The following is a 12,327-nucleotide window of genomic DNA, read 5'->3' as shown; positions in this document are numbered from 1 at the left end:
ATTCGCATTTTACGTTTTTTCAACCATTCATGCTACACTTAGGACCTTCATATTTCACCCAGAAAAACTTTATGATACAGTAAAACAATACTGTAAATTTCATTAAGATCGGTTCGATAGATTTTGCAAAATAAATTTTGCAATCCAGCATTCGCAAAAAAAATTCGTTTTTTTAAATTGTTACAGGACTGAAAATAAAGCAGATAGCAAGTTGAAATTTTTTTGCATATAGAAGTGTACTGTACCTTTTATTTGAAATTTGCAAAATTATGATCGATTAACTGCCACGGCGTCAGGAATTTTTTTAAATAAACATTAATTATTGGTGCTACGCGCAGCAAATTTTTACCTAATTACTATTGTTCAATTTAATTTCAATATCTCCAACAAATCAAATTAAAACATTTTCACAATCACACCACAACTAATACACAACTGACAAATTCTGGTTTAGGAAAATTGCACAACCAATCTTACATCTATTAGTTCTTGAACATCCAGAACAACATCTAATAATCCAAACTAAATTAAAATATACACTATTAATTAAAAATATAAAAATAACATCACTTTATATACAGGGTGTCCCGAAAAGATTGGTAATAAATTATACCACACATTCTGCGGTCAAAAATAGTTCGATTGAACCTAACTTACCTTAGTACAAATGTGCTCATAAAAAAAGTTACAGCCCTTTGAAGTTACAAAATGAAAATCGATTTTTTTCAATATATCGAAAACTATTAGAGATTTTTTATTTAAAATTGACATGTATTATTCTTATGACAGTAACATCTTAAAACAAAATTATAGTGAAGTTTGTCCACCCCATAAAAATTTTATGGGGGTTTTGTTCCCTTAAACCCCCCCATACTTTTGTATACGTTCCAATTAATTCATTATTGTGGTATCATTAGTTAAACACAACGTTTTTAAAACTTTTTTGACTCTTAATATTTTTTCAATAAGCCAGTTTTTATCGAGATGCGGCTTCTTTTTTAATATATTTACATAAAAATTTTATGGGGGTTTTGTTCCTTTAAACCCCCCAAATGTTTGTGTACGTTCCAATTACACTATTATTGTGGTACCATTAGTTAAAAACAGTGTTTTTAAAACTTTTTTGACTCTTAGTCTTTTTTTGAGAAATCACCTTTTATCGAGATATGGCTTCTTTTTCAAAATATACCTAAAAATGTAAATTATAAATACATTTTCAGATTATTAACAGGTTTCTATAATCGTATTTAACCATATACAAATATGTGGTGGATTCGACAAATATTCAAAATAGGTCGATAAACACTGGCTTATCAAAAAAGTACTAAGATGCAAAAAAGTTTTAAAAACATTTTGTTTAACTAATGGTGTCACAATATTAATTTAATTGGAACGTACACAAAAGTTTGGGGGGGTTTAAAGGAGCAAAACCCCCTTAAAATTTTTATGGGGTGCACAAATTTCACTTTAATTTTTTTTAAGATGTTGCTGCCATAATAATGCCACATGTCCATTTTCAATGAAAAATCTCGAAGGGTTTTCGATATATGAAAAAAAATCGATTTTCATTTTGTAATTTCAAAGGGCTGTAACTTCAAAGGGCTGTAACTTTTTTTGTGTGCACTATTGTATATAGGTAAGTGAGGTTCAATCAACATATTTTTGACCCCAGAATCTGTGGTATAATTTATGACCATTCTTTTCGGGACACCCTGTATAACTAACAATTTTTTTGGTTTCACGGTTTAATGTCATGTTTCCTTACTAATCCCCTCAAGATCCTGCCAATTATTTTATTTTGTTAATGCATTACATTCAATTCTGTCCCTCTACCATCTCTCTCTTTAGCATAATATAGAGTAAAAGTATGATATTGAATACTACTATATTCTTCCCTTATACCGGAAAGTAAGTGTATATTTTATACTTATACTTAACATACTTTTGTTGCCACTACATTTGAATGCGTGCATGTATGTGAGTGTGAGGGTTGTAAACCATATTTACGTACATGTTAGTATTTATATGTATGCATAAATATATATACTTTAATATTGGCTTGATCATACTTGATTTCAACCAGACCACTTAACTAACTCTGGTTTTTTTGTTATTTGTAGCATTTAATTTTACTTTTACCGTGACCTGAAGATGCTGTGAATATTGTAGATAGCGAAACCGGTCGTCAGTTGTAAAATAAATTGTTTGTGAGAACGTCTCTCTTTTCTTTACTACAATAGTATGGACTCACACATGCAACCCATTCATTTTTTGCTTAGAATTAGTTAGTTTATCCAATTCCGGACTTATCTTGAACGTGTGTTTTTTCATCCCTGAGAAGGGGTGAAACTCACCCCCCGACAAAATCACACATCGGCACAATATCACTTTTTTCTTTGACTTGTTAGCTATGTTTATGCCAAATTTCATGTCAATCCAAACGATTATTTAAAATCTGGAGAAAAAACCGTGAGTAAAATGAAATTTATAAATTAGCTTGAGTTTTTATAAAAAATGTATGATATATATGATGACTTATATTCAATGTTCATTAAAAACTTTTCATATACAATGTGTGGTTTTACTGGACAGGCGGGCACGCATCCCAACTGGAACCAGGGCCCGCTGATCTATGAGTACGCCACTGTACCCGTGGTTTTACCCAAGGTTCTCATTTTATTTAGGCTGAATCAACCTGGGGCCTATAGACATTTTAAAAATATCTAGCAGCTGTTCTCTCCGGCCCTGGGTTTCGAACCCCGGCCTACCTGCATGGAAGTCAGACATCCTACCACCTGAGTTACTCCGGCAATGCTCGCAAGTGTACTTATTATAAATAGGTCAGTCAATGAGGGTATTTGGCTCCGAATTGCGTCCTACTACATCGATTTACTTGATATTTTCACAGTAAGTAGGGAATAGCTCAAGAAACAAAGTCTACCCTATGCCGATGTGCGCTTTTATCTTGGGGAGATTTCCCACCCCTTCTCGGGGGTGAAAAATGTGTTGGTTAAAATAGCCACGGAAGCGACTAGAGAACCTAATTTTAAGCAAAAACTGTTCTATAATTATTTTTTGAAAACTCAATACTTTTTGAGTTACTCAATATATTTTCTTTAAAAAATTTCACCTTTTTTGACAGATTTTTGCGAATACCTTAAAAACTATGCATCTAACAAAAAAACTATATAAAATATTTCTGTAGGTTATAAAAAAACAAAGAGATTTGTTGCTTCATAAATCTTCTAGTTAAAATACAAAGAGGGGTATGGTAGGTAAGAAGTGTTTGTTTTTTTTTGCTGCATGCTCAAATCGGTTTATTCAACTTGAAATAACAGAGAAATGGTCGATTTTAGGTGTATAATGATACCAATAACTTTTGTAGGGCTTAAAAAGATCTTTAAAATGAGCAATACTAAATGTCGATCACATTTAAACTAAGCGTGATATTCTGCAAAAAAGTTGATGACTAATAAATAAAAATAAATTTCGACCAAGAGTTAGGATTCTGTTAACCGAGATACGATAGCACCACGCGGCGCCGCTAGGAGGAGCACTCCAACAATGCGTCTCAGAATACTTTAACAAAACGTGGTCATTTTGTACTCTAAACCGAGTAAGGTATGAAAAAGAAAAGAAAATAATCGTTTTCGTTTTGATTCAATTCGAGTCTCTTGCCATCCTCTGACACCGTGTTTCGGGGTCTCTACCCCTTATCAAAGAGGCTATGCAAGTAGACTGAATTGAATCAACTCGAAACGAAGAAGAACTGCATATATTAAAATATCTGCAGCATAGTGTGGTTAGACTGTCCTCTAACGGGGAATGACAAGATAAATAAAAATAAATTTCGACCAAGAGTCAGGATTCTGTTAACCGAGATACGATAGTACCAAGCGGCGCCGCTAGGAGGAGCACTCCAACAATGCGTCTCAGAATACTTTAACGAAACGTGGTCATTTTGTACTCTAAACCGAGTAATGTATTTTAAGACTATTTGATGACTAATGTATTTTAAGAATAAATGAGAAATACATTTAACCCCTCATCCATCAGAACTTAAATACATCGTTTTATTTTTACAATACTTTTTATTATAGTGTTATTGCTATGTTCAAAAAGTTGGACTGGATTAAAATGAACGGTTTTTGAAAAAAATAAGATTAAATTATAGAGCGCATTTTTAAATTTTCTTAAAAATCTTCCTTTTCCTTCTAGGTCTGGATCCCGCGTATGAAAAAAAAGTTGATTAATAGCAAGCTGAAAATTTGTTAATAGCTTAAGGGTGTCTAGTCAGACAAACTTTGATATATGCGAACACTGGAACAGGGGAAGTTTTAATTGTGGAACAGGTTAAAAATTTGGAACGGTCAGACCACGAAAACGGCACATGTATTTTGTCCGACAGAACAGACTTAAACTCTCCGAACAGAAATTAAACTCTCATGCAAAAATCAGATTGCTATTTATCACCAAATGGGCGTTTTAATGAGTGGAACATGTAGAATATGTCAAATGACAGGAATTATGACAGGTGATAAATAGTAGTCTGATTTTTGCATGAGAGTTTAATCTCTGCTCGGAGAGTTTAAGTCTATTCTGTCGGACAAAATAAATGTGCCGTTTTCGTGGTCTGACCGTTCCAAATTTTTAACCTGTTCCACAATTAAAACTGCCCCTGTTCCAGTGTTCCCATATAACAAAGTTTATCCGACTAGACACCCTTAAGCTATTAACAAATTTTCAGCTTGCTATTAATCAACTTTTTTTTCATACGCGGGATCCAGACCTATTCATGTAACTCGAAAAAGATAAGAGATACGAAAAAAAGATACCACACAAAAATATAGGGCTTCTTCAGATATAAATTTTCTTTTATTTTTCATTACTGTATCTCTTATCATTTTCAAGTTACATGGAGAAAAATGAAGAAAATTTAAAAATGCGCTCTATAATTTTATATTTTTTTTTCAAAAATCATTCATTTTAAACCCGTCCAACTTTTTAAACATAGAAATAACACTATAATAAAAGGTATTGTAGAAGGAAAATAATGCATTTACATTTTGGTGGATGGGGGTTAAAATTACTTCTCATTTTTTCTTAAAATACATTAGTTATCAATTTTGTTTGCAGCATATCTCGCTTAGTTTTAATGTAATGGACCCCTAATATAGCTCATTTTAAAGGTCTTTTCAAGAACTACAAAATGTGTTAGTAGCATTATACACCTAAAGTTGACCGTTTCTCTGTTATTTCCAGTTGAATACACCAATTTGAGAATGTACCAAAAAACAAACTATTTTCACCTACCATATCTCTTTTTGTATTACAACCAGAAGATTTATGAAGGCAAATTATGAAGGTCACTTTGTTTTTTTATAACCTACACAAATGTTTAATATAGTTTTTTAGTTAGATGCATAGTTTTTAAAGTATTCGCAAAAAACCGTTCGAAAAGGTACTATATGTTTCAATGAAAATGGCTAATTTTCAACCACGAATATCTCAAAAAGTATTGAATTTTCAAAAAAAAAATTATAGAACAGTTTTTGCTTAAAATTAGGTTCTCTAGTGAATTCCGTGGTAATTTTAACCAAAAATTTTTCCACCCATAAGAAGGGGTGGGAACCACCCCCAAGATAAAAGCACACATCGGCATTAGGTAGATTTGAATTAGGAGAAAAGTAGAGGCTAGGCCCAAAATTTCATTAAAATCCATGCAGTAGGATAGAATTCGGAGGTAATATCCTATTCTTGCTTCCATTGACTGGCGTAAAAGGATTCTTTATTAAAAAATTTGTAAAGTAAAAATCAATTACTTAGGGTATTATATAAAATATCATACCTATGCAATTTCTGCTTCCAGCACTAAAAGGAATATAAGCATATGGATGTCTTCCTGACATATTTTCAGGTAAAAATCTATCAGGGTCGAATTTTAAAGGATTTTCCCAGATCTCTGGATTACGATGTAGGTCGTAAATCAAGACAGCTACTGTACATCCTTTAGGAATAGTATATCCAGTTTTGGTTTTTATTTCTTCTCCTGACAATCGTGAAATACTGACGGCGCTTGGATATAATCTTAAGCTTTCTTTAATGCATCTTTCTGCGAATTTCATTTCTCCCAATTCAGCGAATGTTGGTTTGTTTGGATCTTCGCATACTGCTTGTATTTCTTGGTAGATTTCTTCCTGAAATTGAAGAACATTTTTTATATAAATAAATAACAAGCGAAAGTTTTACTTTCATAAAATTAAAAATAATATTGAAATAAAATTTTTATTGAGACCAATTTTCTGGTAATGCGTTCGTAGTTTCTACAACTTACAAACCGAACGAATGCTAGAAACAAAGAAGGCCAGGGGAGATCTATAAATTGCATCTCATTTCCTGTCTTTCCAACGTGCTAAAATTCAAACGAAAACTTGGTCCCACACACTCTGCTAGGAGTAAAACTAATAGAAAATAATAATTTCGTTGTAAAACGAAACCAAGAGACGTCCCATATTTCAGTTCGTTCAGAAAGCGCCATAAACACCCTTACCGGTTTTAAGCTCTTTAGCTTTCATTAGAGCAGTGTTTCCCAAACTTATCTAAAGCGCGACCCTTTTTTGTTAAAAAAATTGTTCACGACCCCCTACTCATCACCCAAACCAAAATAGCGACAAAAATAGCGTGCCTAATTTACAACTGATGGTTTCTCAAATTTTATTTTACTTTACTGTTTAAATTCAAACTAAATACATTTAAAAAATTCAACAATTATTTTAATAATTGCGATCTGTCCCACTAGTACACTAGTAGTACTTCTGCTAGACTAGCATTTACAATAAAAATAAATAATAAAAAGTCGACTGCACATTGTACACCGCGACATCTTTGTGTCTACTCTGGAACGTTCTCGTAGCCTCGTTTTGGCTTTATATAAGCGGCGATGTGCAATGAGACCTCAGTTCGAAACAGCACGTTGTGGCGAATGCAGCGGTATTAAGTAATGAGTAAATATTTTGCGACTTACGTATTCCCGTTTACGTATTTACGTCTACGATAAATTACAAATTATGGATAAGTTTTTAAAAAGAATTGCAGAACCATCTACGTCTGAAAGTGGCAGTAATAAAAAGAAAAACAGACTTTACAGTGATGAATATCTTAAATATGGTTTTACCATTATTTCCAATAAACCACAATGTGTTATTTGTGGAGAAGTATTGTCAAACGAAAGCCTGAAGCCATCAAAGTTACTTCGACATTTAAATAGCAAACATCCAGATAAAAAAGACAAACCCGTAGAATTCTTTGAAAGAAAGCTGAACGTCCTTCACAAACAGCAAGATACTTTTCAATTGGCAACCACTACTAACGGAAAAGCATTATTAGCAAGTTATAAAGTTGCTTATCGCGTTGCCAAAACTAGTAATCCGCACACAATTGCTGAAAATCTGATTTTGCCAGCAGCTGTTGAAATGGTACATATAATGATTGGTGAAAAAGAATCTGCAAAGTTAAAAACAATACCTCTGTCAAATAATACTATCCAAAGAAGAATTAGTGATATGGCAGAAGATATTCAAGCGCAAGTTGTGGAAAATCTTAATAAATGCACGTACTTCTCTCTTCGAATGGACGAATCCACGGATATATCTAACTGTGCCCAATTTATTACGTTTGTAAGATATGATACAAATAATGGCATTCACGAAGATATTTTATTTTGTTCCCCATTGGAGACCAATACAACTGGAAAATGTTTATTCGACAGTTTTGTGAAACGCACAAGTAAATATGTTATTGACTGGGGAAAATGTATTGCTATATGCACAGATGGCGCTAAAGCTATGACAGGACATCAATCTGGTCTTGTCGTCAGATTACAAGAAATAATGCCTAATGCCACATGGAGACATTGTTTTTTACATCGAGAAGCTCTGGCGTCAAAAGCTTTACCTCCTGAAATGGACTGTGTGATGAAATCCATCATTAAAGTTGTAAATTCCATTAAAGGAAAAGCTTTACAGACCCGTATTTTTCGAAAAATCTGCGAAGACATGGGTGCTATATTTCAAAATCTTCTTTATCACACCGAAGTAAGGTGGCTTTCAAGGGGCAACGTCTTAAAAAGAGTATTTGACTTAAGAGCAGAGCTTTTAATGTATTTGAAAGATGAGAAGTCCCCATATGAAAATCAATTTTCCGATCCTATTTGGCTTTTGAAACTAGGTTTCCTTGCTGATATATTCGAACAATTAAATATTTTGAACAGTAATTTGCAAGGTCGCGACATTAATATAATTACAGCCACAGATAAAATTTAGGGGTTTATAAGAAAAATCGATTTATGGTCAACTTCACTGGCAAAAAGCAGCTCGATTGATTCCAGTGCGTTCAGGAAATTATAGAAAATGTATGTTACAGTGCTACAAATTTTGAACAAGTTTATGCAGGCATGCAAGTTACTTTGCTTAATTTAAAACAACAGTTCTGTGATTATTTCCCCGAAGAAATTCAAAACAGTTACGACAGTTGCAGATGGATACTGAATCCGTTTTTAGCCGATTCCTTTCAACATGCTGAAATACCAATAAACATGAAAGAACAACTTATTGAAATATCAAGTGATGGAATGTTGAAGCTCCAATTTTTTTCCCAGAACCCGGACGAATTTTGGACCAAAAAGATGCAGGAATACCCTCAGTTGGCGAATGAAGCTGTAAAATGTTTGGTTCCATTTGTAACATCATATTTATGTGAGTTAAGTTTCTCGTCTATGACTGCCATTAAAACAAAAGTGAGAAATCGTCTCGTACTTGAAAACGATATAATTGTGTGTGTCTCAAATACACAGCCTAGATTTGAAAGACTAGTTTCAAAAAAACAGGCGCATGGGTCTCATTAACATTGTAATATTTGACTTTATTTTTTTCTTTTACTTTTAAGGACTTTTAATATTTAGTTTTATGTTTCGTTTGATAATTAATTGTTAATTTTTATTTACGGCTTTATTAAAATAAAAATACATGATTTAACAAAGTAGTGTTTTTGTCTTATTTTGGAAATTTCCGGCGACCCCCCTAGTACCTCATTGCGACCCCCCAGGGGGTCGCGACCCACACTTTGGGAAACACTGCATTAGAGGGTGTATATTATGACTATCTCCGAACGAACTGAAACAAATCCGACTGCCAGTACCGAATTACAACAAAACATGATATGGACGCCGTGACGACATCTGTATAAAACAAATGAAAGTTTTATTTTAATAAATTTAAACAATATCAAAAATAAAACTTTTATTGGGACCAATTTTCTCGTAACGCTTTAGTGGTTCTGCAATTTACAAACCAAACGAATGCTTGGTTGAATTTCGTATAAAAATGGCCGGAATATTGATTTAACTTCGACAACAACTATGAAGAAAGTGACAGAAAACTTCTAGAAGACTGTTAGTACTGTCGATATTACATGATAATAGAGTTAGTTCTACGTAAGTAGGTAGGTATATTGAATGATATGGATGTGCAAGACATGCGGTTTCGACAAGACGGTGTCACGTGCCGTAGAGCTCGTTAAACAATTCAATTACTGCATGAGACATTTCTTGTTTATGTAGTCTCTCGTTTTAGTCATCAGAATTGGCCCCTTAGATGATGGTGATATAACACCATTTGATTTCATTTTATGGAGCTGTTTTAAGTGAAAAATCTTTGAAAACAAGTCTTTAACCACCCCCTTAGTTTTGTAGATATGTATATCTATACAATTGTCTCTTCACCTTCCTTTTTTCTTAACTTCGTTTGACCACTAACAAATCTCTTTATTCTCAAACTTCTTCCCTGGAGTTTTTCCAGTTATTTCAATAGCAGTGTCTTTAATCAGGCCTTAATGCACCAACAAATCTTAAGCTCCACCTTAGCCCAGATCAGCTTATAGATAGGGCCGATATTATTACTATTATTACTGAGACGAAGTTTAAGATACAATCCACGTGGCAATCCATTGGAGCAAGCTGAAAATTGATCTAAGCCTCAATTATGCAACACATATATTTCGTAAGCTGAGCTTAAGACACGTCATAAGCTTAAGATCTGTTGGTGCAAACAGGCATAAGAGGCCTGCCTTAAAATCAATATTTCAAAGACAAAGTAGATGGCAGTTGGAAGGAATAATATTGACCAAGGTCTGCTTTCTCTCCGTGGAGAGGAGATAGTACGGGTAAACCATTTTAAATACCTTGGCAGCTGGCTAAATGTAAACTGTAACTCTGATGATGAGATATTAACCAGGATCGAAAGATCATGTAAGGCTTTTATAACCTGGAAACCAGTGTTATGTAACAGAAACCTGTCGATGAATATTCACAAGAAGGTCCTGAAATGTTATGTGTGGTCTGTCTTATTGTGTGGTTGTGAGACATGGATGTTAAACATCACAATGCTAAACGAATTAGCAGCACTCGAATTGTGGTGCTATCGATGAATACTAAAGATATTGAAGATATCGTGGGTTTCTCACATTCCAATGATGATGTTCTTCAAATGATGAATTCAGAAAGTCTGCTCATAAAGAGGGAATACTTCGGGAATATAATTAGAGGACCTAAATACCATTTACTTCGCCTTATAATAAAAGGAGAAGTAGAGGAAAAGAGATGGATTGGTCGAAATAAACTTTCATGATTGCGGAATATCAGACAATGATGTGGTTTCAGAGTAGAAAAATTATTTCGCGCAGCAGCTGAAAGAGCAAGGTGTCAGAAACTTGTAAACATGAAACATGATGATGGCCAACGTCCGAATACGGACACGGCACATAAAGAAGAAGAAGTATCTTTAATAATATACATACATAACTTCTTCTTCTTCTTCTACGGCACTACAGCCCAAATTGAGCCTTGGCCTCCTTTATTTTTTGCCTCCACCCTTGCCTGTCTGTGGCTGCTCTTCTCCATACACGGACTCCTAAAAGGGCTTGTGCGTCGCTGTTTACTGTGTCTTCCCAGCGCTTTCGTCGCTTCCCAACCGGTCTCTTTCCTTGCATTCTAGCATTCAGTGCTCGTTTTGGTAGCCTATCCTCTCCCATTCTTATCACATGTCCGGCCCATTGCAATCTTTTTAATCTAATGAAGTCTGACAGGGGCGTTTCCTTATAAAGTTGATAAAGCTCGTTGTTGTATCGACTTCTGAAGATTCCGTTTTCCCTCACAGGTCCTAGTATTCTCCTAAGTACTTTCCTTTCGAATGTCTCGAGTTTGTTTTTGGATGTTTCTTTCAGCACCCAGACTTCACTGCCATAGCATGTTATTGGTCGAATTAAGGTTTTATAGATTCTCATCTTTGTATTTCGTGGACACTTTTTGACCGAAATATATGGGAGAGGGCAAAATAAGCTCTGTTTGCCTGCGTTATTCTCTTGCTTATTTCTCCATCTTCTGATCCGTCGGCATATATTTCTACTCCCAGGTATGTAAACTTTTCAACCGTTTCAATGTCATCTTCATGTATAATGTTTTCTGGGACTATATTTCTTCTCGTCTGAGTCATTATTTTAGTTTTTTCTGTGTTAATTTCCAGACCTAGCATTTTGTTTGTGTTTTTAACTCTGCATATGTTTCCTGTGCTCCTGTTGATGTTCTACTCATAATATTAATATCATCAGCATAAGCGGCCAGTTGAACCGTTCGGTTGGTCAGTAGATTTCCTCGTCCAGTTTGCATTTGCCTAACCGCATACTCCAGTGCCAGGTTAAACAATGTTGGGGCCAGCCCATCTCCCTGTTTTAGTCCCTGCGAAATGTTAAAAAAGTCTGTCCGGTGGTTTTGTATTCGTACACATGCCTGAGTTTCATCCATTGTGGCTTTAATGAGTCTTATTAACTTGTGTGGTATTGCCAATTCAGCCAATATATAGTATAGTTTGTTCCTTTTGACTAAGTCGTATGCCTGTTTGAAGTCTACAAACACGTTGTGAACATCAATATCGTGTTCCCATGCTTTGCTCAATATCTGTTTTACTGTGAATATTTGATCCAGTGTCGATCTTCCCCGTCGGAAGCCCGTCTGATACTCTCCAATAATATTTTCTGCTAGTGGTTGGAGCCGCTGGTTTATAATATACGTGAGGACTTTATATGCTGTACATAGTAGAGAGATTCCACGGTAGTTTTTGCACTGGAGTTTGTCTCCTTTTTTATAGATCGGGCATACTATATTTTTCTTCCAGTCGTCGGGTATTTTCTCTTCTTGCCATACGTCTCTGATGAGCGCGTGGATGTGACTTGCTAGGTGGTCGCCACCTACCTTATATAGTTCTGCTGGTATTTCAT

At 34.5% G+C, this 12,327-nt stretch overlaps 1 protein-coding gene across 1 annotated transcript in view; it reads right to left on the bottom strand.

The window, feature by feature from the left end:
• The window catches only part of LOC126881694 (cytochrome P450 4C1-like), a 76,144-nt gene that overhangs the window by 3,257 nt on the left and 60,560 nt on the right, over window positions 1-12,327 (bottom strand). The window contains exon 7 of the mRNA XM_050646102.1: window positions 5,849-6,197. Coding sequence (XP_050502059.1) covers window positions 5,849-6,197 — 349 coding nt within the window. The remainder of the gene's footprint in view (window positions 1-5,848; window positions 6,198-12,327) is intronic.

Source organism: Diabrotica virgifera, chromosome 3 (genome assembly GCF_917563875.1).
Source record: "Diabrotica virgifera virgifera chromosome 3, PGI_DIABVI_V3a".
Lineage (NCBI taxonomy): Eukaryota > Metazoa > Arthropoda > Insecta > Coleoptera > Chrysomelidae > Diabrotica > Diabrotica virgifera.
Note: the sequence above shows the minus strand (reverse complement) of the source record. Positions and strands in the feature narration are given on the sequence as shown.